This window comes from Dipodomys merriami, unplaced genomic scaffold, assembly GCF_024711535.1.
Source record: "Dipodomys merriami isolate MVZ:Mamm:240054 unplaced genomic scaffold, mDipMer1.0.p SCAF_509, whole genome shotgun sequence".
In the NCBI taxonomy this organism is placed as follows: Eukaryota; Metazoa; Chordata; class Mammalia; order Rodentia; family Heteromyidae; genus Dipodomys; species Dipodomys merriami.
In genome coordinates this window covers 221,595-247,235 of record NW_027206079.1, presented here as the reverse complement: position 1 = coordinate 247,235, position 25,641 = coordinate 221,595, and the positions used below count along the sequence as shown (strand labels likewise).

The 25,641-nt window shown below is 44.9% G+C and overlaps 1 protein-coding gene across 2 annotated transcripts in view; it reads right to left on the bottom strand.

The window, feature by feature from the left end:
- Nucleotides 1–25,068, bottom strand: part of LOC138810769 (histone-lysine N-methyltransferase 2A) — a 78,025-nt gene extending 52,957 nt beyond the window's left edge. The window contains exons 1-2 of one of the 2 annotated variants that reach the window (XM_069997976.1): nucleotides 24,616–25,068; nucleotides 22,519–22,617 (exon numbers count right to left, since the gene is read on the bottom strand). In XM_069997976.1, coding sequence (XP_069854077.1) covers nucleotides 22,519–22,617; nucleotides 24,616–25,068 — 552 coding nt within the window. The remainder of the gene's footprint in view (nucleotides 1–22,518; nucleotides 22,618–24,615) is intronic. The other variant, XM_069997975.1, reaches the window with a different exon arrangement.
- Nucleotides 25,069–25,641: the final 573 nt, after the last annotated feature.

Genomic DNA, 25,641 nt, shown 5'->3' with positions numbered 1-25,641 from the left:
CAGGCCCAGAGTTGAGTGGAGGGCCCACAACTGACCAAAAAAAAAAAAAGGGGGGGCCCTTTGTTATATGAGCCCATGTATTTAAATTGGGCATATGTATTTTATTATTTATTTACTTATTTATTTATATTGTTTATTCAGGCATTATATAAGAGCCCATATCTAAACTGGGTCTAGGTATTATTGGCGTTCAATAACCTCCCTATCATATTAGTTACAACTTAAAATTATAAATGTTTAAAGGCATGAAATAAATCACCTACAGTACAAAAGTTGCTATTTGATTAAAGCAATGTGATAGCTATTTTTCAGATCATTCAAGTTTCTAATCAAGTCATTTCTCTCCTACATTGTCTTCAACAGGTTAGAACAATGTCCTAATCCATTTCACATATTAACCAACTGAAAAAGTAACTAATGAACAATTTCTAATCTTTATAAGAAATGTAAGAGAAAACAGTTATGTTTATCATCAACAACCCTAGAGGGTTACTTTGTATATTTCTAACTTTCACAAAATCTACCTACACAATCCTAACTGCAATGTGAAACTGCAACAGAAACAACAGAGTATCACAGAGCTGTCAAGAAGTAATTTAGCTATCAACATTTAAAATTTCCAAGTACTAAAAAAAAACTAACAGGAAGCATTATTTGTTTTCCTTCCAGTCTTAGTTGGGATAAGATTAGAAAAGAAGACAGAATGAGTAGGAATACAGTGGGAGAAAAAAAAAAGAACTAGACTTCTGCCTAAGACCTTCCTCTTCACTGATGAGTAGGCTGACTTCTTGAAGCATGCTTATTATTTTTTTATTTTTTGTTAATTGATGATAGGGGTCTCACAAACTTATTTGCCCAGACTGGCTTCAGACTGTGATTTTCAGATCTCAGCCTTGTGAATAGCTAGGATTAGAGGCGTGAGCCACTGGAAACTAGCTGAAGCATGTTTTCTTTTTTCTTTTCTTTTTTAAAATCAGTTCCTATTATTTAAAAGATGCAGACAGCTTGGCTAAGATCAAAAGAGCTAGCCTTGTAACTCTAAACTTCTATTTTTTCCAGAAGAGTCTTAAGGAATGCCTACTTCCAAAGCACTGGGAAGGAATACTGCAAGAGTGTTCAAAAAGACCAGTTCTAGCTGATGCACACACTGCACTGCCATCAGCAACCAGCTTCTCCTCTGGCTCCATCACTCACTGTAAATGTGTGGGTCCCTGGAGAATGTTAACAAAGTAAAAGTCCTGCCTTCCAAAGGATTCAGCCTGGCCTGGAAATCAAAACTTTGACTCTAGCTCTATCTATACATAAAAAAGAAACAAGTCCATGTTTGGCACAGCAGCAACATAAGCCTAAGTAGACCTCAAGAGATAGGCACTCTACACCTGACCCAACAAGTCCTGGGAACTGGGCCCAGACAGCCATTCTTCACACATGTATTTCCTTTCGATGATGAGCACAGCAGCCCAAGACAGAGTACAGGAAAGAGCCATAAAATCCTGCTCCTTCAGGAACACAATGTTGTTTTGGGGACTAGACCTCCAGGATTTTGACAATTCATTACTTTCAAAGATACAAAATCACCCTTGCCAAATTGAGCACTATAAAACACTATTAAATACTTCACCTCTAGTGATTATGAACAAATTAAACTATCTAATGTGAGTGAAATCTAATTATGAAAATGATAAACATGTAGAATTTATGACTCCTCCTACCCATAACTTTAAGGTAACCAGTTAAAGAACTTCCATGCATTCCTTTTCTGGTCAATTCACTTGGCTGGGAAGATGGCTAGAAATCAGAGACCAAAAGCATCTGCAGTGATTAGGTGTGACACAGTTCTTACTTATACCAGTGATACAATTTCAACTGATAAGACTTCAATGTTCCTTCCTTCCTACCCCCATGTGAAATAGATAGCATTCAGTAAGTCCCACAATGCTTCCCAATTTACTGTAGTCAAAGGAAAGATGACCACCATGTAAGAGTTCTTCACGGGCTGGGAATGTGGCTTCGTGGTAGAATGCTTGCCTAGCATGCATAAAACTCTGGGTTCGATTCCCCAGTACCACATAAACAGAAAAAGCTGGAAGTGGCACTGTGGCTCAAGTGGTAGAGAACTAGCCTTGAGCAAAAGAAACTCAGAAACAGTGCCCAGGCCCTGAGGAGTTCAAGCCCCAGGTCTGACAAAAAGAAAAGCTTTTCACCTTTCTGGCTAAAAGTGGAAGTTCTAGAGCTATTTTGTCAATTTCTTCATTAAACGAGCTCTGCAGCCCTGGCCCATGGACAAGGCCTCGCAGGCCTGCTCCCGTCCTCCTTTCTCTGCTGTCAACAGGCTCCTTGGCACTTGAGGGCACTTGTTAAGCGGGAGGCTACTCAATGCACTCTTAAAAACCAACTGTAATCACGCGCTGCTGGCTCACGCCTGTAATCCTAGCTACTCAGGAGGCTGAGATCTGAGGACCCAGGTTCAAAGCCAGCTGGGGCAGGAAAGCCTGTGAGACTCTTATCTTCAATAAACCACTCGAAACTGGAAGTGGTGCTGTGGCTCAAACAGTAGAGCACTAGTCTTGAGCTGAAGAGCTGAGGGACAGTGCCCAGGCCCAGAGTTCAAGCCCCATGACCAACCAAAAAAATAAACTATCTTAGCATCCTCCTGTCTCTAAAATATTTATTTTTATTTTTTTGCTAGTCCTGGGGCTTGAACTCAGGGCCTGGGCACTGTCCCTGAGCTTCTTTTGCTCAAGGCTAGCATTCTACCACTGAGCCACATTCCCAGCTCCAAAATCTTTAATCTTAAGAGTCTGAAAACTCTAGCTGGGAATGTGGCTCAGTGGTAGAGTGCTTGCCTAGTATCCATGAGGTCCTGGGTTCTATTCCTCAGCACCACATACAAAGAAAAAGCCAGAAGTGAGCAAAAAGCAGCTCAGGGACAGTGCCCAGGCCCTGAGTTCAAGCCCCAGGACTGGCAAAAAAAAAAAAAAAAAGAGTCTGAAAACTCAAATTTCTTTAATTACAAAATTAGCTTCAATGATTCAACTGAAAACACCACCAATAAGTATAGAGTATCAAAAATACTTCTAGGGGCTGGGGTGGGAGGGCGCGCGTGCGTACACGGTGCGTAGCTCAGTTAGTAAAGCGCTGGCCAGTGAGTGAAAGCATCAGGTACTGAAGTCCCAGTCTCAGACAACAAAACAAAACAAAACAAACTTCTAATGCAAATATGGATTTTTTTTTTTTTTGGTCTAGGTTTTTGGAGCTTTTGTTGTCCTGGAACTTGAATTCAGGGCTTGGGCACTCTCCTTAAGCTTTTTTTCTCAAGGCTAGTTGCTCTACTACTTGAAGCCCAGCTCCGCTTTTGGCTTTTGGGTGGTTAATGAGTCCTACAGACTTTCCTGCTTTGGTTAGCTTCAAACCTCCATCCTCCAATCTCAGCCCCCTGAGATTGCAGGTATGAGCCACTAGTGCTCATACCTGCTCATGCTTTTAAAAAAGCTTTTTATAGTGGTAGGATTTGAACTCAGGGCTGTTTGAGGCATGCCTCTAGACTTTAAAATTATTTTCTTTTCTTTTTGTTGGTCGTGGGGCTTGGGTCTGGGCACTGTCCCTGAGCTCTTCAGCTCAAGATGAGTGCTCGACCCACTTGAGTCACAGCACCACTTCCGGTTTTCTGGTGGTTAACTGGAGATCAGGGTCTCATGGATTTCCTGCCCAGGCTGGCTTTGAATGGTGATCCTCAGATCTCAGCCTCCTGAGTAGCTAGGATTATGGGTGTGAGCCACCGGCGCTCAGCTGAAATTATTTTCTTTTTTTTTTTTCTTTTTTTTTTTTTTTTGTCGGTCGTGGGGCTTGAACTCTAGGCCTGGGCGTTGTCCCTTAGCTCTTCAGCTCAAGGCGAGCGCTCTACCACTTGAGCTACAGCGCCACTTCCGGTTTTCTGGTGGTTTTATTGGAGATAGGAGTCTCACGGTCTCTCCTGCCCGGGCTGGCTTTGAACCGTGATCCTCAGATCTCAGCCTCCTGAGTAGCTAGGATTACAGGCGTGAGCCACCAGCGCCCGGCTGAAATTATTTTCTTAAGGCAACTAGCTGTTGGTATCATCATCTATGGTTCAATCAGATGAGAAAGCCACAGGAGAACCAGGAATTACTAAGAACAACTAAAGATGAAGAGATATCCAGGAGGTAAATTGTGTATCTTAGTAGCAGTAGTTTAAAGAGTAACACCTCTCCTGTGAGAATTTATTCTATAAATTCTATAACTTCTGCTAGCACAGGTCCCTTTGTGACTCCTGTTACACGCTCTAAAAAATACTAAGGTTTTGATGTTGTATTTTAAAGACTCTCATGCCTAATTATTAGTCCTTAATTAGCAGAATGGATTTTTTTTTGCGGGGGAAACAGGTTCTCATTATGCAGTGCAGACTGGACTGGAACTCAAACTCTTCCTGCCTCAGCCTCCTGAATGCTGGAATTACAGATGTACACAAGAAGCCAGGCTAAAGGAAAGTAATCTTACAAATGTGTTACGTGTGTGTCTCCTCTGCAGTGCGTACCCTTTGAGAGAGGGACAACTTCCCAGTTCCCTTCTGTATTCCTAGTATCTGGGGCCTGATAGAAGTTTGTAAAATGAAATTAAAAGAACTGCAATAGACTAACAGCTTAAAAACCACTGGACACTACGATGGCGATAATGCAAGACTATAAATACTAATGAAGTCTAAAGAATTAAGCAACATCATCTCATTTTAAGATAATGCAAAGAACCACAGCTGGGAGGGGCGGTGGCTCAGGGCGGAACAAGGGTTTAGCATGCAGCAGACCGTGTGTTCAATCCCCTCCATGAAAACAAACACGTAAACCACAGAGGAAGACCATTTTATACCTATTAGAATGGCTGTTATTAAAAATAAATGATAGAATATGGTGGAGAATATTGAGGGAAATGAGCCTTTGTGTTAAAATAGTACAGCCATTTTGGAAAATAACAGTTAAAAAAAAACTATAGAAATACCATATAATCCAACACAGCTACTTCTGTGTATCTTGCCAAAGACCTGACATGGGTACCCTGAAGAGACATTTCAGTACTATTCATATTAGGTGGGAGATGGGAACAATCTGAGTGTTCACCACAGATGCTGGGTAAGGAAAATGTGGTACATACACATAACAGAATACTATATACACTTTAAAAAGGAGGAAGTCCGGCCATCCTTACTTAGTCAGATGGATGGAACTAGAGGACAGTATGCAAAGTAAGGGCAGGTAAATACTGAGGATCTCACTCGTGTGTGGAATGTAAAGTGGCTGGGTCATATAAACACAGTAAAAAAAAAAAAGATGGTTAGCAGAGGCTGGGAGAGGAGGAGGAGGAGAAAGGGGGAGGACAGATCTGATCACAGGCTACAAAGCTGAAGTTTGACTAGAGGGATGAGCTTCAGTGATAAACTGCATCACACTATGGCAAGTTCCTAACAGTGTGTTGTATATTTTAAAGTTGCTTTTACAAAATCTGTTCTTTTTAACATTCTCCCCATAATAAATATGTTCATCAGCTTGACCAAATCTCTCTCTCTCTCTGTCTCTCTCTGTCTCACCCTGGGACTTGAACTCAGGGTCTGGGCGCTGTTCCTGAGCTTTTTCCCCTCAAGGCTAGTTTTACTACTTGAGCCCCAGCTCTACTTCAGATTTTTTGGTAGTTTAAGGACGTGGAATGTCACCTGTGACATTCCCAAAGCCAGCTCAATGCAGTGATGGAGGCAGGCGGAGCCAAACTACAGAGAGTTAAGGTGAGAAAGTGGGAAAATAGGCCAGATGCCAGTGACTCACACCTGTAATCCTAGCTACTCAGGAAGATGTGGGTCTGGCAGTTTGAAGCCAGCCCAGGCAGACAAATCTGTGAGACTCTTATCTCCAATTAATCATCAAAAAGCCCAACAGAGCTGTGGCTCAAAAGGTAGAGAACTGAGCAAAAAAGCTCAGGGACAGGAAGAATACCAAGACCTGAAGTTCAAGCCTCAGGACTGGCAGCGCATGCATACAAAGAATAATGGGGAAAGTTCAGCAGCACCTAACTCTCAACTCCCCTCTGACCTAGCCCTGGAGGCTACTGAAACCTTGCTGGGAGCATGGCTCAAATGCTAGAGCACCTGCCTAGCAAGTGTGAAGTCTTAAGTTCAAACCCAGTATAAGAGGGAGGAGGAAGGCAGGAAGGAAAGGAGGAAGGAAGGAAGCAAGCAAGCAAGGAAGGAAGGAAAGAAGGAGGGAAGGAAGGGGGGAGGGAGGGAGGGAGAGAGGGAAGGCAGGCAGGCAGGCAGACAGACAGACAGACAGACAGTAGAGTTGGGAGACAAGGGAGAGAGGGAGAAGAAGAGAGAGGAAAAGAAAAATGAGGCAAAAATGAATAGCAGAGGGGCTGGGAAGGTAGTTCAGTGGTAGAGTGCTTGCCTTGCATGCATGAAGCCCTGGGTTCGATTCCTCAGCACCACATAAGCAGAAAAAGCCGGAAGTGGTGCTGTGGCTCAAATGGTAGAGCACTAGCCTTGAGCTAAAGAGCTGAGGGACAGCGCCCAGGCCCAGAGTTCAAGCCCCACGATTGACAAAAAAGAAAGAAAGAAAGAAAGAAAGAAAGGAAGTGAGAAAGAGAGGAAGGAAGGAAGGAAGCAAGGAAGGAAGGAAGGAAGGGAAAAGAAACAATAAATAAATAGAAGATACTAAGTCAATAAGTAAGCATCAAGGGGTCCACTTTGGGGTAGACTAGGAAAGGCCTCTCTGAGGTGAGTTTACCAGGGGTTGGTAAACTAAGAGCCATGAGCCAAATGAGCCTATCTTTTGTTTGGTCCATGGTCTAAGATTAAAATGAAAATTTGCTATTCTAAATAGTTGAAAAATATTTCATGCATATAAGAATTACATGTAGGAAGTGGCGCTGTAGCTCACGTGGTAGAGCGCTTGCCTTGAGTTGAAGAGCTGAGGGACAACGCCCAGGCCCAGAGTTCAAGCCCCACGACCGACAAAAAAAAAAAGAATTACATGTAAACACAAATATCAGAGTCCATAAAAGTTTAACTGGCAAGCAGCCATTCTCATTCATGTACGTATTGTCTGCGGTTGTTTTTGCACAACAGAGAACATCTGGCTCCTTGCAGAAACAAAACTCAGGACCTGGTAGACCTGAATGAGCAGAAGACAGATCTGAATGACCTTGATGGATAGTGTTCTAGGCAGATCCCAAGAGCACAAGTCCAGAGACAGCAAGTGCAATGTGTAGAGCAGATGAAAAAAAAGTCAGCACAGCTTTGTAGCAGAATGAAGAAGGCAGGGCACAGTGGCTCACAGCTGTACTCCCAGCTACTTAAGAGGCAGAAATTGGGAGGCTCATGCTTTAAGGCCAGCACAAGCAAAAAGTTAGTAAGAGTTCCATCTCAACCAACAAGGCATGCTGGCCTCTACCTGAGTTCCAACATGGGGAAGCTATAGCAGAAGGGTGGTTGTCAGAGGCCAGACCCGGCAAAAAAGAATAATAATCAATCATCATCATCATCTAACCTTACCAGAAATAACAAACAAAAAACAGAAAAGATCACTGAAAAAAGTAAGCTAGCCTCCCATGGCTTTGATGAATTTACCCTAGCAGTACTGGGAGTCACTGCCAATTTCAGTGTGAATATGATCTGGGATTGGAGTTCAGAGTTGCCCTGTGAGCAAACTTGGGCGAGGAAAGAACACAAGCAAGGAGAGGAGAGGGGAGTCCAGCCAGGAGAGAAGAGGGAATGCGTACAGGGCAACCTTGAGTAGATAAATGGAAGAGACATAAGGTTGCAGAGGATGGAGTGGTACTAGTTCCCACTTAACAGGGAGGAAAGTCCTCTGAGAGGGTTTTCAATCTCTTTGTTCATTTTCTCGGGGTCTGCCGCCAGTGACTCAGAAAGTGACACATCAGGGTGGAGCGTCTGCACCACCGCGCTGAGGACAAGCCCGTCAGTACCAGCTCTGAGCGCTTCAGCCCCCAAACAACAACTTCCGAAGTACTTGGCAAAGAACTAGGATTTTGGTGCTTTAGATCCTGTTTTGTTTTGTTTTGTTTTTTTGGTCGTGGGGCTTGAACTCTGGGCTTGGGCACTGTCCCTCAGCTCTTCAGCTCAAGGCGAGTGCTCTACTGCTTGAGCCACAGTGCCACTTCCAGTTTTCTAGTGGTTCATTGGAGATAAGTCTCATAGACTTTCCTGCCCAGGCTGGCTTTGAACGCTGATCCTCAGATCTCAGCCTCCTGAGTAGCTAGGATTACAGGTGTGAGCCACCGGCACCCAGCTTATCCTGTTATGTTTTAAGTGAGGTTATTAGAAAGAAATTAGAAAGTTCCCTGAAGAGGCATGATCAATGCTCAAGGCCTAGCACTTGGTCATCTGCCTGCAACATAAAAAGGCATTCCTTAAAAAAATAAATTTGAGGGGCTGGGAAAGTGGTAGAGGGCTTACCTTGCATGCATAAGACCCTGGGTTCGACTTCTCAACACCACATAAACAGAAAAAACTGGAAGTGGTGCTGTGGCTCAAATGGCAGAATGCTAGCCTTGAGCTGAAGAGCTGAGGGACAGCGCCCAGGCCCAGGCCCAGAGTTCAGGCCCCATGACCAACCAAAAACAAAACAAAACAAAACAAAAAAAATTTTAGGGCTGAGAATGTGTTAGTGGTAGAGTACTCACCTAGCAGGAAGCCCTAGGTTCAATTCCTCAGTACCATATAAACAGAAAAAGCCGGAAGTGGCACTGTGACTCAAGTGGTAGAGTGCTAGCCTTGAGCAAAAGAAGCTCAGGGACAGTGCCCAGGACCAGAGTTAAAGCCCCAGGATTGGCAAAAAATAAAATAAAATAAAATTAATCATTTTCCAAACTCTGTTCATCTCTCATTTTGCAGAGTGCTATATTTACAAATGTCATTTATGAAAATGAACCACTGTATTGTCATTTACTAGGAAAAATGTAGAAGCACCTGTAAATCACCTCCCAAAGTGGAACAGAAAAATAATACTGCTGAACAGGAGGGAAAAGCTGGGAGAGAATGAAGGAAGGAGTAACATTGTCCAAAAAGAAATGTATTTATTACCTGACTCAGGAAACGGTGACCCCTCTGTTCATCACCTTTATAATAACAATGAAAAACACTGCTAAATCCGTAAGGGGAAGTGTACTCAAGCATGACCACATGCAAATATCAAGAAATAAACTTTTGGGAGGGTTGGTACTGGCATTTGAACTCAGGGCTGCTCGGCTGTATGGCTTCAGCCACGGCCTCAGTCCAAGAGGCGAACTTTTTAAGCCAAGGTGCTACTGAATTTCAACTGGTCAGGAGATGTATACAGTTATTGTGCTGACATCACAGTCCCTTGGGAATACACAGAAAGGGACATGGCTAGTTCCCTCTGGTCATTAGCACATCAAAGAGAACAGTGGTTGTCTAAGTGCACACCAGAGAGGAAGAGACATAAACCTGCCTGACCTCTGCTCACTTGCCAAGAAATTAACACAAAAAGGTCAGCAGGATTAAACAATAATACACCGTTCTTCGAGAATAAAGGAAGGTAAAAGAATGAAGTCCAGTTTTGAAATATTTAATTCAACTCTACTAGCAAGTGTCACTCAATAAACACAGTGTTATACACTCTGACTCTGAGAACAAGTCATGCCCTCCTGCCCACTTCATGTGAACTAGACCAAGAAGCAGAGATGCTCAAAACATTCACGCTAATGAGACAGGTGAACTCCAACAAGACAGGGAGACAGAAAGTAGCTCATCTGTCCCTAAAAACAGCACAAAACAAAACAGCAATTTGAACATACTACTCCAGACAGTAGGCTATTCAGTCTTAGCAACGTCCCAAATTACTTAGCAGAACCATCTAAAGAGGGGGGGAAAAAATCAAGGGAAGTTTAATTCCAGACTCCTCAGTTTCTAGGTATGAACAGACTGTTTGAGGAACTAGAAGAAATTAGCCTACCTAACTGATGTACTGCAGAAAAGTCACTAGTCAAAACTATGGGACTGGTGCTTCTCTAACAGAAAAGTACCACACAGCAACCAGATCTATAGGCTGGAAAATTAAACAACCACCAACTTTATTTTCAGAGACAGTTCTTTCTATCCTAAGAGGATACGGTCCCTCAAACACCACTTGAAGCAGTTATCCTCTCTGTGAGCAGTATCAACAAATGTCTACGGGAAAATTTCACTTCTTCTCTTCTAGCATATTGTTCTCACCCTGGTGCAAAAGTCAAGCTAGGAGGCTCAATGACCAACAGCAACGGGGGTAACACTGCCAAAGCCACGACTTCCTTCCCTCTAAAAGTAAACAGAGCCCAGTGCTGGGAGTCAAGTCTGTCTGTAATCCTAGCTACTTAGGAGGCTGAGAGCTGAGCATTGTAGTTCAGAGCCAGCCTGGGTAGTTAAGTCTCAAACTAACCACCAAAAAGCAGGAAATGAAGCTGTGGCTCAAGTGGCCTAACACCTTGAGCAAAAAATCTGAAGAAGTGTCTAGGCCCTGAGTTCAAGGCCCAGGACCGCCACCCCCCACCACACACAATATTAATTAATTTAAAAATGGTAAACAGGGCCATCTCCAGAAAGTCTGATGAAGGAGCAAATGTGAAGTTAGAACAAGAGTAAACAAAGCAAAACAAAGTCAAGTCTGTCAAGGACCTATTTTTTTTTAAAAAAGTTCAAATAATGAAGCTGAGAGATTTCGTAGTTTTTTTTTTTTGTTTTGTTTTGCTGGTCCCGGGGCTTGAACACAGGGCCTGGGAGCTATCTCTGAGGGTTTTTTTTTTTTTTTTTTTGCTCAAAGCTAACCCTCTATCATTATGGAACCACAGTCCCACTTCCCACTTTTTGGTGGTTAATTAGAGATAAAAGTGTCACAAACTTGGGCTGGGAAGGTGGCTCAGTGGTAGAGCGCTTGCCTTGCAAGTCTGAGGCCCTGGGTTCGATTCCTTAGCACCACATAAGCAAAAACAAAAAAGCCGGAAGTGGCAGAGGTAGAGTGCTAGCCTTGAGTTGAAGATCTGAGGGATAGCGCCCAGGCCTAGAGTTCAGGGCCCATGACCGGACCAAAAAAAAAAAAAGGGTCACAAACTTTCTTGAGCAGGCTGGCTTCAAACTGTCAACCTCAGACCTCAGCCTCCTGAGTAGCTAGGGTTACATGTGTGAGCTACCAGTGCCCAGCTTCATGTTATTATTTTGAAAAACCCGATTCTGAATAGCTCACTTTAGGTGACATTAACATATGTCTATGTATACTTTACATATATGTTAAATTTCTTATTACTTCAACAGTAGACTCCAGAATAAAGAAATCAGGAGAAAATCATTTTTTGGTTATATATTCTCCTTTCTAAATTTATGTCAGTATGGCTAATAGTTACAAGTTATGAGAGCTAGGCACTGGTGGCTCACACCTGTAATCCTATATACTCAGGAGGCTGAGATCTGAGGATTGCAGTTCAAAGCCAGTCTGGGCCAGAAAGTCCTTGAGACCCTCAGTTCCAATTACCTACCAGAAAACTGAAAGTCAAGCTGTGGCTCTAAGTGGTAGAGGGCTAGCCTTGAGCAGAAGAGCTGAGACACAGCGTCTAGGCCCTAAGTTCAAGCCCCAAGACCAGCAACAACAAAAAGTGATGGGAGAGTATGAGTTTGTTATATTTCCATTATCAGTTTCTCAGATGATAGCCAACTCTACAAACAGGAGGTTAAACTGCCCTTTTACTATGCCACCATTTAGACAATTCCTGCAACTATCTAGTTTTACCTTTAACCAGTCATTTTACATTTATCATGTAAAACACAAAATATTCAACATAAGACTACCTCTAAGTAAACCTAATAACGAATTATCTAAAAGTAGGAATTCATACACAATTCCAAGACTAACTCCAAAGGCCCTAACACTTAAATAGTCCAATGAGGTTCTTGGAACTAAGTTGCTAGAAAAATTGACTGGTATTAATATTAAGTTGGCCCAGACTTTGTTGATCTATATGAATAATCCCCATTCACAGTCTTCATTCTGACTGTACAGGAAATGCTTTCTGCAACCCAACACATCTGAAAAGGTTTCATTCTGAGTGATGCAACCCTCCACATAGCCTCAAAAGCCAAGGGTCAGAGGCCTTTACAAAACTCACAGTCAGGCACTGGTGGCTCATGCCTGAATTCAGGAAGCTGGGATCTGACAATGGAGGTTCAAAGCCAGCCAGAGCAGGAAAGTTCGTGAGACTCATCTCTAATTAAGCACCAAAAAAAGCTAGAAGTGAGACTGTAGCTCAAGTGATAGAGCAGGAGTCTTAAGCCAAGAAAACTCAGGGACAGCATGCAGGCCCTAAATTCAAGTTCTAGGACCAACACACATACACACACTCATTCACATGAAACAAACATATGTTAAATTGGAAGAATTTGTAATCTATCTACTAGCTCTTGAGCTTATAACTGAAAAAATGAACATGAAAGCTATAGGTATTTATTTCCTACATTAAGACTACATCTTTGGCTATGTTTGGTTTACCTTGTTTAAGATTTCTCTTTGCTCCACTTAAAAAAGAATTCATTATCCTATGAAACCATTACAAAAATCATTAGGTCACAGAGGTATTTATCTAGAAGCTTACTACTAAAAATTAATTATTGCCATAAATTGACAATTCAAACCAAATACTTCTTGGGAGGCTAATAAGGCTATAGGGTACCTTAGGGAATATTCAAGTATAAGGTATAATCCAAGTTCTTAATAAGAATGCATTTGTCGATTTACAGAGGTCACTTTGTACATATTGTAAAAGTTTACCTCTCACGAAGAGTATTTTGCTAACCTTTTCCCATCACTATAATGACAACCATCATTACCAACAAATTCTTTAAAAAAACTAATTCTTACTTCTGCTTAAACTTATTTTCTGTTACTTTAGTATCAGTGGAGCTAGAAAACAGCTGGTTACCATTCCTAATAATGGATCCATGAATTTTGAAGTTATATGTTGTCTTTTAACCCTTCATTCTCTCAACCTTTCCTCATGACTGACTTCCAATCATAAAATCATCTTTTGAATCTCCTCAGAATCGTCTCCAAGGTCTCTTTATTCCTTTTAAGCTGAGGAACCTAGAAATGAAAACAACACTCAAATAAGGGGATAATTAGAGCTAAGTGTATCTACATAAATGATAATGCCACCCTATCCAGGTACCTCAGAATCACTTACCTATACCATATCAATACCTTTAAAAAAACATCCTATGATGTTTCTGGTTTAATTTCATATTTTCTTTTTTTCTTTTTTTTTTGGTCTGGTTGTGGGGCCTGAACTCTGGGCCTGGGTGCTGTCCCTCAGCTCTTCAGCTCAAGGCTAGCACTCTACCACTTGAGCCACAGTGCCACTTCCGGCATTTTTCTTTTTGCTCATGTGGTGCTGAGGAATCGAACCCAGGGCCTCATGCATGCAAGGCAAGCGCTCTACCACTGAGCCACCTTCCCAGCCCCGATATTTTCTTAAACTAAGCAAAATTACAGTGTCTTTTGAACTGACTTTGCAAAGTGTTCCTAAAAGTTTACAAACATCAAATTTTTAGTTCAACAAAGTCACTGATCATCTTTTATATGAAGCCACCACTATGAATATAAAATGTAAATAATGACTTAGAAATGGTTCATATCTTAGGGCATTATAAAGTCATGGAGGAAAGACAGATACATTCAAAAGTAATCACAAGCCAGGAGCTGCTGGCTCATGCCTGTAATCCTAGCTATTTAGTAGGTGGAGAGCTGAGGATCAGTTCAAAGCCAGGCCCAGCAGACAAATCTCAGAATCTCTCTCTCTCTCTCTCTCTCTCTCTCTCTAAATCAGTTGTGGGGCTCAAACTGGGGGCCTAAGTGCTGTCCCTGAGCTCTTCAGCTCAAGGCTAGTGTTCTACACTTTGAGCCACAGTGCCACTTCCAGTTCTCTTTAATTGGAGATAAGAGTTGCAGGGGCTGGCTTTGAGCCACTATCCTCATATCTCATCCTCCTGAGTAGATAGGATTAAGAAACTGTCTAATTAACCAACAAAAAACCAGAAGTAGACCTATGGCTCAAGTGGTAGAACACCAGCCTTGAGCTCAAAAGCAAAGAGACAGTGTCCAGGCCTTGAAGTCAAGCCCAAGTAACAGGTAAAAATCTATAAAATAAACAAAAAAATGTTTTAACAAACCTTTCCTTTTTTGAAAGAGAGGTACAGGAGCTGGATGCTGGTGACTCACACCTGTAATCCCAGCTACTCAGGAGGTTTGAAGCCAGCCCAGGCAGGGAAAGCCCATGAGACTCTTATCCCAATTATTACTAAAAAAAGCTGGAAGTGGAGCTGTGGTTCAAGTGGTAGAATGTCATTAAGTAAAAAAGCTTAGGAACAGCACCCACACCCTGCGTTCAAGTTCCAGCACTGGTACAAAAAGTTAGGATCGGGGCTGGGAAGATGGCTCAGGGGTAGACCGTTTGCCTTGCATGCATGAGGGCCTGGGTTCGATTCCTCAGCACCACATAAGCAAAAAGAAAAAAAGCCGGAAGTGGCGCTGTGGCTCAAGTGGAAGAGTGCTAGCCTTGAACTGAAGAGCTGAGGAACAGCGCCCAGGCCCAGAGTTCAGGCCCCACGACCAGACCCCCCCCCCAAAAAAAAAAAGTTAGGACCAATCAGAGACTAAAAGGACTGTATTAATTAGTCTCGTAGCCACCCTGGCCTGGTAATTATGCAACTCATGGGGGCATGTATTTCTTAGCAACTTACCTATTTACTGCTTTATTCTCTTTTCCTTTTTTGTCTTATCTCAATTGTTTTAGTAAAGACACCAGTGGTACCCATTGGTGGTCACCAAAATGGGTGGCTACCCTTCAGTTTGGTTCTACCTAACTTACTGATAAAACCTGATTGATAACATTCTAATGTCAAGATATCTATTTCTCTTGAAATAGGAGAGTGATATTAGGAGAAGTCTGTGAATACACACATATACATGTATAACTCAAAGCAGCAGAAACCAATTATCTTAGTGGAGAAAAAAATTTACAGAACTCAGCTCCTTTCAGTTTCTCTGTCCTAATAATAATTAAAGCTTTCCATGTGCTAGATACTTTGCATGCACGATCTCAAATCTTACAATAATCTAATTGAGAGCATAATTGCCCCTTATTTGCAAAAGAAATTAAGACATGGAGAAGTTAAAATCTGCAAGGTCATTCAGCTAATAAATAGCTAAATTAGGATTTGAACCCAGATAGTCTAAATCCCAAGCCTAGTCTAGCAGCTTCTAAGTATAGTGTCATACTAGCTCAAATATTCCAGATTAGATTATGAGACTCTCCCTCTCTCTCAGTGGTAAAGGTATTTGTGTATGCATGAGTAAAAACTCCTAGAGAGATTACAAAAGGATTTCCTCATTAACTAAGCTTAGAGATGTTATCCACAAGATTTTACTGCTTATAATTAAAGGCAATAATCTAAGAATAGAGTTGTATCTGGTCTAAAAGTGATTCAATATTCATGGGGGAACAAAAGTTGAATATAGATACATATAAATATTTATCCCAAGAGTAAGATATTATTATAAATGTACGATTAACTTCTCCCTACTTTTCAGAACATCAAGTGCCTGATGACACACCCATCACAAGTTCCATAACTTTTTTTTTTTGGCAGATCTTGGGACTTGAACTCTGAGCCTGTGCATTGTCCCTGAGCTTCTTTTGTTCAAGGCTAGCTTGAGCCACAGCGTCACTTCCAGCTTTTTCTGAGTAGTTTCTTGGAGATAAAAGTTTCATGGAGTTTCCTGCCCAGGCTGGCTTCAAACCATGATACTTCCTCAGTTCTCAGCCTCCGGAGGAGCTAGGATTACAGGCATGAGCCACCAGTTCCCAGCTCCATTACTTCTTAATTCAAGACAAAAAACCACACTTTTGCTGGAAAATGAGAATGAAAAAAGTGCTTCAGCAAAGCATGGACAAGGGTTAGATCTTAAATGTTAGGAAAGTTCACAGCTCTTGCTGCTGCAAGACATCAGAGCATCTGTACCCTAACATTCCAATGCCACACAAAACCAGAAATGCAAGAAAGCAGATAAAATATATGGAAGGCACTCCAATTCCTGACATAAAGTGGAAAGATCTTACCCACTAGTCCCTTATGAAGTCATGCAGCAGTAAAAACTAAAGGTAACATATCTGGGGAAATCCCTTCACCCTCTTAGTCAGACAGAAAAACAGCTACTCATTTCAAGGAAAGGGGAATTTTTATACCCTGTACAGAAAACTGCCAACTAACTATATTACATTTATGCCTTTATTAAAACTTTTTATCTAGAACTCAAAAAGTTAAATCAAGTTTGGCCTCTTAAACTTAGTACTAACCCTACAAGGGACTTAAAAAGCATCTACAACAACTACAAATCACACAACAAAATTCTTATTTGAAATGTCTTGGTCTTTAAAGCGCACGTCAGACAGGAGCCTCAGCCTCGTGGCTGGCTTTCCCTGGTGTGTAACCTGACAAGGTAAAAAGCGCATTGAAATATTTAACAGTGGTGGTATGGATTTCTTTGGATAGGTCAAGAAAAGCAGCTCATCCTTTTTAAAAACATAAAGAACCACTTTATGGGAAGTCATTCCCTTAGTCCAAGACTCTATGCCTTTCCTCAGGGCTTTCTCAGAGACCTTATTGAGGAGGAAAATGAAAAGGCCAACAAAAGGTCCTCTTTTCCCTCCCCAGCATCATCTACCTCGGCCACAGGGCCAGTAGCATCCCCACTGTCATAAATGCCAGCAATTAGAGAATTAGGCCATAAAACCACCCACTCAGGTAGAAGGGCCCAGGCCTCCAGCTTTATTTAATACATGCCATAAAAGGTTCTGTACTTCCTTCTTTCAGGCCTTCACAGCCAATGAAATGACAATACTAACAGCCAAAAAAAATAGCCCTTTGTCTGCCTACCTCATACTGATGTGGTCAAGGAAACCATCTGGGTCCAGGTGAAGAATTTAAGATTCCTTTCTCTTGATGAAAGACTCCCCATTTCCTCTAGCAGCTAAGAAAAGATGCGCTGTATTGTGAACACTAATATAATGCAAACTAAAGAAAAACTACTTTTTTCCCCAAAATTATTCTCATTCTGAAACTATTCTAGAAGCTTAACTAACAATTCCTGGCCTTAAGAAACACTAGTGTCTATAGAGTTTGTTTGTTTGTTTGTTTAAGTTTTAGCAAGGATATAGTATAGTGTAACAAGTTTAGAGCAGGGAGAAATGTAGAAGAGAGATTATTTCCTGCTCCCTATCCAGGAAATAAGAGTTAAAGACTCCAAGAGTAATTTTTTTTTTTTTTGCTAGCCAAAAGTTAATTCAAATCTAAAAGCTAATTTTCATTCAGCAATGTTTCAAAATCTAGAGCAATTTAGGAGCAACCAATAATTTCATTTTATTATCTGCTTTATAACAACCTTCTCCAATCCATAAATACCACAAGTGTATCAGTTTTCTCCGTGACATGCTTTCTTCATCAAGCTTCATAAACCAGTCTAAGATCCAAGTAAGCACTTTATAACGGTGTACTCTTTAGCATCTTCTTTCTTACTAGTGCCTACAGGGTTAAGAATCTGATTCAAACTGCTGGTGCCTCACGCCAGACTCATTAGTAATTTAACATTTCTTAATCCCTGAAAATAACATATACAAACAAAGAAGGGTTCCATCCCAGCAAGCCTCAGACGGATTCTTCCTAGAGTAGTGACAGTCACAAAGCTTCCCCTTTCTCCAAGTCCGCGTTTCTGGGCTAGCTCTCCACCTTGGCAAAAGAAGAATGGAGACAAGATAATCACAAAAGGCCTGATTGAAGGCCTTCAGTTAAGGGCTAGAAAGAAGCTGAAGTTCTGTGCCAACACTAGAGGAATGTGGGCAGGCACAAAGAGATCTTAATTAGGAGACCTACAATTAAGACCCAGCAAGTCTCCAAAAGAGAGAGAGGCTTTGCAGTGTGCTGTGCCTCAGAGAAAGCAAAGCTCTACCCACAGGGCAAGGGCAGAAGCTGGTACAGCTGCCCCTCCTCCGCCCCAGGTAAGAAGTAGATCAAAATGGGAATATTTTCTCTTCATTTCCAATCAGATGTCACTACTTTGCAAATGATTTCCTCCAGAACCAAGTTCCTTAAGATAATTAATAGAAAAGTGAGGCCATGGCATTTGGTTTTCAATGAGAAGGCAAAGTACTGAAAGACTGCATTTCTAATGCTCAATACAAACCAAAGTACTTCTTTTCATAACATATAAAAACTACTTCAGATAAAGTGGAACTATCACTTGTAATTTATAAATATGTTGATTTTTCAATCATTCAAAAGCACAGACACCTAAAGGAATATACCACCTAGATGAAAAATAACTAAGAACCTACAGCAATAAAAAATTATAGTGAAAAATGAGGGCTTGTAGGGCCAAGCGCTGGTGGTTCATGCCTGTAATCCTATCTACTGAGAAGGCTGAGATCTGAGATCAAGGTTCAAAGCCAGCCCAGACAAAAAAGTCCACGAGACTCATCTCCAATTAACCACCAGAAAAACCGAAGTGGTACTATGGTCAAAGTGGTATAGCACCAGCCTTGAGCAAAAATGCTCAGGTACAGCATCCAGGAGGCCCTGAGTTCAAGTCCCACAACTGGCTTCTAAATACCAGATAATACCTAAAGTTCCACAGGTTCTCAGAATTATGCTTAAAATTTTATCCTTAAGAGTTGGGAATATAGGAGCTGGGAAGGTGGCTCAGTGGTAGAGCGCTTGCCTTGCATGCCTGAGGCCCTGGGTTGGATTCCTCAGCACCACATAAGCAAAAAGAAAAAAGCCGGAAGTGGCGCTGTGGCTCAAGTGGTAGAGTGCTAGCCTTGAGCTGAAGAGCTGAGGGACAGCACCCAGGCCCAGAGTTCAGACCCCACAACCCTGCCCCCCCGAAAAAAAAAAAGTTGGGAATATTTAGTGGTAGGGTGCTTGCCTAGCATGCATGAAGCCCTGGATTCGATTCCTCAGTATCACGTACAAGGAAAAAGCTGGAAGTGGCACTGTGGCTCAAGTGGCAGAGTGTTAGCCTTGACCAAAAGAAGCTCAGGGACAGTGCCCAGGCCCTGAGTTCAAGCCCCAGAACTGGCAAAACAAAAAAACAACCATTAAGCCAAGCACTGGTGGCTTGTGCCTGTAATCCTAGCTACTTGGAAGGCTGAGAGTGGAAGAATCAAGGTTCCAGACAGACTGGGAAGAAAAGTTCACAAGATTCTATCTGAAGCCAGAAAGAGGTGGCTCATGCCTGTAACCCTAGCTACTCAGGAGGCTGAGATCAGAGGATCCAGGTTTGAAGTCAACCCAGGCAGGAAAGTTCACAAGACTCTCATCTCCAATTAACCACCAAAAAGCTGGAAGTGGAGCTGTAGCCCAAGTAGTAAAGTGCTAGCTAGCTTTGAGTATACAAGCTCAGGGACAGTGTCCAGGCTCTGAGTTTAAACCATGGGACCAGCACCAAAAAAAGAGGAAAGATCCTATCTTAAAAATAACAAGCAAAACTAGGGTTGAAGGTGTAGCTCAAGTAGTACAGCATCAGCCTAAAAAGTCCAAAGCCCTGTGTTCTATGTTAAAAAAAAAAAATCGAGGGGGGGAGGGGGAATATAGTGGAGGTGGGAGGGAAGGGATGGTAGGAGAAAAACAAAAGAGGAGGCAACAATGCTTGATAAGAAATGTACTCATTACCTTGCTCATGTAACTGTAGCCCCTCTGTACAGTATTTTCACGATAAAAAACATTAAAAAAAATTAGCCAAGCACTGGTGGCTTATACCTGTAATCCTAGCTACTGAGGAGGCTGAGATCTGAGGATCATGATTCAAAGCCAGCCTGGGCAGGAAAGTCCATAAGAGTCTTATCTCCATAAACTACCACCACAAAGATCGAAATAGATTACGGCTCAAGTGGTAGAACATGAGCCTTGAGCAAAATAAGGGATAGCAAAATAGGGATAGTGCCCAAGCCCTCAGTTGAAACCCCAGGACAGGCACCATAATAATTTATCTTCAAGCCAAGCACAATGGAATGTGCCAGTAGTCCCAGCAACTCAGGAAGTTGAGGTAGGAGGATGGCCTGAGCCTAAGGGTTCCAGACCAGCCTTGGCAACAGAGAGAAGTCTAGCCTTTGGACCAGGGACATGGCTTAGATAGAATACTGAAGTGAAAGACCCCAAGTTCACTCTCCAGCACTGTGAAGAAAATAAATAAAAAGTTATCTTTTTGTTGTTTGTTGTGAAATGGATCAACTTTAGCAAAGTCCTTTCTTAAGCTTTTCTACACAATGAAACATTTCCCAAGTTGAAATTTCTCCTAATCATAATGCCAGTTAAGCGGACAAATGTACCATCTGAAATTAATAATCACCAGCAATCTCACTGACTCCATGCTTGAAATAAAGTCAAGAGAACTTCTGACATCCACAAAAAGTTAATAGCATAAAAAGGAATTGGGATAATGGAACAAAAGGTCCACAACTAATTGAGTGCACCTCTCTTACTTTACAGATGAGAAATGTAAGGTTACAAGTGAATTGCCTGAAGTGTTCTAACCAGTCAGTGACAGGTGAGGTGAGAGACCACACAAACTGCTGTCACTCCCCTGGGTTCTCAGCTGGATTTTCCTTTTGCCAAGCTCAGGATTAGCTGGGAGGGGGGGCGATGAAGGAGCAACTCTGTCATGATACCTAAGCCTGGTGAGCCTCCAAAACTTCACTCTCCAACTACGTTCCAGCTAGAAGACTATATTCTTATAATTCCAACTCCACATGGCCTACTTCAGGCCATGAACTGAACTGAAACTTCAAATGAAAACGAATGCACACCAACATTGTAATTCAGATTCAATTTATATCTAATTAGGGTCTGCAATGTTATGATCAGGAAGAAAATTATGCTTTTAACATTTTGAGGGGCGGTATGGAAGGCAACTGGATTATGAAATTCATACACAGACTAGTACTATTTCTGAAGCTTATATTAAAACAGTCAACGGACATGCTGCCTGCTGTTTATTTAGATGGCAAAGCTCAACAGTATGGACATTCCTGAGACAATCCTTAGGAAGATAGCTTGCTGACACTATGAAGAGAAGGGAGAGAACAGAGGCCCTAAAGGTGCACCTCTGTGACTTCTTACAGTATATAAGGAAATATAACTCTGCTTCCGAGCTGTCACAGAGAAGGCCCAAATAAGTAACCAGCCACACCTACACATTAAAACAAAATCCCATTTTAACAACAATTTGGTCCTGAAGAACTAACATGTTAGTTGGTATCAGAGAAATTATTCAGTAGATGTGAAGTTAGGTACCAACAACTACAGAGAATGATCTCCACTGGCTAAGAGAGTTCTAACAGGGAAGTGAGCAAAGTTCTCTCACCTAATCTTAGAAGTTATACAGGCAGCTTCTGGTCAGTATTCACTTCATCACAATGGAAATAGGTGAGACTCTCTGGAGTCATATAACATCTCATCAGGAATCCAGCTAGTAAGATTTGATGCATGAGTAATGAGCACGTTCTAAGAAGCAACCTTTAGAATTCAGTAAATTCTATCAGCCAAGCAAGAAATCTCTAAACTTCCTTTTGCAAATTTATCACTGAGGTGTAAGCCTGTCTAACCAAGTGTTTGGTGTCCACACTGAATACTACCAGGTCAAAGGAGATCATCACTCTGGCTTACCACTTAACACATACCATCAACCCATACCATACAGCCTCAAACTACCACATCAAAGCTTACCAAGAGCTCATTCAAGGCCAATTCAGAAGAAATACTGACATTTAAGGCACAAGGCAGAAAGTCAACCACTTGTCTCATAACAAAGTAGTAAGTACTATTCAGGCAAAAGTTTTCAATAAAAAGATACCCCTCTTACCAATAGGATTTTACTTGAAGTAACTATACTTTCTTGACAAGCTTTATACTATAAACTACCCTTAAGTAAAATAAAAGGCTAGCTTAACAATCATCTTCTAATATCAGTAGATAAGAAACTGTTTGCACCTGATTAAAAGATGATTTGTCAAAGACCAACAAATACAAATATTCTGGTGCCCAGACATCAGGTCCCTGAATCCAGGTTTCTCTCTTTCTAACCAGTCTTTTGAAAAGCTATGATTGGAAGCTGTCAATGTAAAACTCTACTTTTGAACTTTTGTGATTATATTTGGAATGCAAACACTTGGTCCTTCAATGCAAATTACAAAAGCATGCTAAACAAGAAGAAAACGCTTCTTTAGAATCCCCTTAAAACAGACTAACTTTCTTATTATACTCTTAACATACATAGGGCTAAAATTCTACTTATAACCAGGCAAGTTGCAATTTTGAAAATAAGCAGGTAAATGAAATGTAAGTCTATTCTTTTTTTTTTTTTTTTTTTTGCTGCTGTATCTTTTAAAAAAGCAAAATCAACTCACTTTTAAGCACCAACTCCATGCAAGTAACCTGAACGGTTCAGTCTTTTTGTCATGTATGAGGCCTTTGGTTCTCCAACTACATGGGATCTGTGTTGTTAGCTTAAAAAATACAGAATTGGCCTTTCAAAAAATAATAATCATCTAGAGCAACCAATAAATAGTCTCAAACAACCATTGCTGACTGCAGCTGCCTTCTGAAGGCTGGGAAAAGGAGGTGGAGATAGAGCAGAGAAAGGTAGGGAGAGGGGATGCTGCAGCTAGCTACCAGGGAGGAACACGCCCCCAGCAAGTCCTGGCACTGTCAGAAGGCGGGCTGTGTCAGTCTCCTGATCTGGCTGCCTTAGAAACAATCTTTAAAAGGAGGCAGGCAGGAAGATGAACAACTAAAAAAAATGTCAGCTCCCTGAGAGGAGGGGCCGGGGTCCCTGAGATCTCCACCCTTCCCTTCTTCCCAGGGTCTTTCAGTAGAGCGTAAGTGGTGTGGGGCACAACGGGCAACAAGGGGTTTGCCCAGGATATTTTGTGTGCACCAACGGCAGAGCACGCAGGAAACGGCTGGTGGTTATCTTTCCCTTTCTGTTTCAATCAAGAGCACTCCAGAGCGGCCATCCCCTACCCCCTCCCCTTGCTTCAGCCCCTAGCAGCTGCTCTTCCTCCTCCTGGCATCCCCCCTCCCCTCGACCCCCCTTCCCTGCGATTCAAACTGCTCCTTCTGCATCCAATGGAAAACAAATGCGCCACACCACTGGCTGAACCTGAACTCAACTTCCCTTCCCGGGGCAACTTTCCTTTTCGCCCTCACCAAAGCATCCCCATCCTCACCCTTCTACTAGCGGGAAGCAGCTAGCTCGGACCCTTCACCCGCCTTGGGTCCTCCCCCGCCCCCATCCCCTTTATCAGAATCAGACCCCCCCCCAACTCCTAGGGACTAACTTGGCTTCCTCCTCGTTCTCCCCATCACCACCACACTAAAGGAAAAACCGTCCCTGAGCTCCTCACCCCCACCCGGCTTCCCCAGCCTGGCCGAGTCCCGGGATGGGCCTAGGGAAAGGTGGATCAATAGTGAAATGACGAGAGGAGGAGCAGGGCGGGGGGAGCTGGCGCTGCGGAGACATGCGAGCACTCCGGCCACTGGGTGGGGTGGCGGGGAGCAGCTGCGTCCCCGGGGAGGATGCTGCCCCAATCCCCCCCAGCCTCCCCTCCCTCCCCCCCCCCCAGAACTGGAGGGAAGGCCTGCTTCTCCCCCTGGGGACTACGAGAAAGCTCCTCTCCTTCCAGACTATTTCCCCTCCAAGATGTCATTGACTTTTCATTGGAAAGGAGGGAAGGGAGAGCAAGCCCCGGCCACCAGCAGGCGAGGACTGTGGTCCTGGAAGACGGGGAAGAGGCTGCTGGGGGGACAGCACCGTTATCTCCGAGGGGAAGGAGGTGAGAGGGGCCAGGTGGAGAGGCAAGGTTTGGGGGGGGGTCTGTCCGCCGGGGGTGGGCGTGGGGTGGGGGTAGGAGGTGGAGGTGAGGGAAGGGGGAGTGGCTGCAAGACAGGACACCCGGCTGGGGCTGGGTTTGGAAAGCCAGGTGCGGGAGGGGACCCGGATCCCCCAGGGGCCCCGGAGGAGGCCACCACCCCAAAGATGTCCGAGGGGAAGGCTGCCCTGGGAGCAGCACATCTGCCCGGGGAGGGAGGCGGGGATGTGGCGGGATCAGGTCTCTAGCAGGGAGGGAGGGAGGGCGCAATCTCGCTCGGATGAGGTAATCTGTGGAAGGAGGAGGGGTTCGGTCCCGGGATGGGAAACCCCGGCGTGGGGGGTCTGCGCTGCGGGGTTTGGGGAAGGGTCCTGAGGAGGAGGGGGCAGACGCCCCTGGGCCGGGGAGGTCTGCACCCCGGGGCGGGCTGGGGGAGGGGGGTCCCGGGGGTCTGCACCCGGTACGCTGGGGAGAGGGGAGGGGGGGAATCCCGAAATGGGAGGGCCACTCGCCCCGGGTCGGGGACCCCGGGATGGTTCCCGCATCGGGATGCTCGGCGCCCCGATGGGGGAGGGGAGGGGCTCCGCAGAGGGTCGAGACCCCGGGTCCGGGGGCTCCTCGCCCCCCGCTTACCTCTCCGCTGCCGCCTCCCCCGCCGCTCTCCCCAAACACGGCCCGGAACCGGCGCAGGTTGGTGCCGATGGCGGCCGAGACCTGCAGCGCCGCGTCGAAGCCCGGGCCCACCCGGAGCAGGGCCGGCCCCGAGGAGGCTGAAGACGATGACGAAGACGAAGACGAGGCGGACGACGAGGAGGCGGCCGAGGCGGCGGCCGCTCCCCCTGGAACCCCGGCCCCGCTGCTTCCCGCCGCCGCCGCCGCCGCCGCCGCCGCCGCCGCCGCGGCCGCCACCGCCGGGGGGGAGGGGGGCGCCCCGGGGCCGCCGCCGCCGGCCGGGGGCCCGGGGGGGAGCAGCAGGGCCGGGACGCGTTGCCGCGGGGCGCCCCCTAGGCCCCGGCGCCCCCCGCCGCCGCCGCCCCCGGTGGTCCCGGGCCGGGCGGGGAAGCGCCACCGACAGCTGTGCGCCATGTTCGCCCCGTGAAGTGAAGCAGCGAGAGGGAGAGGCGACAACACAGGGGGGCGGGGAGGCGGAGGGGGGGCGCGGGCCCCGGAACCTGCCTAACCCGCCTGGCGCCGCCCGGCCGCCCGCACCCCGCGGGCCGCTATGCCGAGCGCCGGGCCGCGCCCGCCCGCCCCGCAATCTGCATACGGGCCTCGGGCCTCCGCCTCCGCCGCCAGCCCGCGGCTCCTCTATGCCGAGGCCCGGGCCGCCGCCTCCTGCGCGCCCGCCCGCCCCGCAACCTGGATAACTGCACGCCCCGCCCTCCGGGAGCGGCTCGGCGCGGGCGGGGGGAGGAAGCCCAGGAGCCGGGAGCGGAGCGCGGGTTCCGGGGAGAGGGGGAGGGGAGGGGAGGGGGCGAGGGCCGCGGGGCGGACGGAGGCGCCGGAGCCGGGCCGCCCGCCCGCGAGCGCGGGGAGCCGAGGCCGGCCGCGCGCGTCCCCGCGCCGCCCGCCCGCCCGCCCGAGCAGCTTCCCGGACCGCACCGCGCGGTGGCCGGGCCCGGGAGGACGGCGGCTTCTCCTCCGCCCCGGGGCACGGAT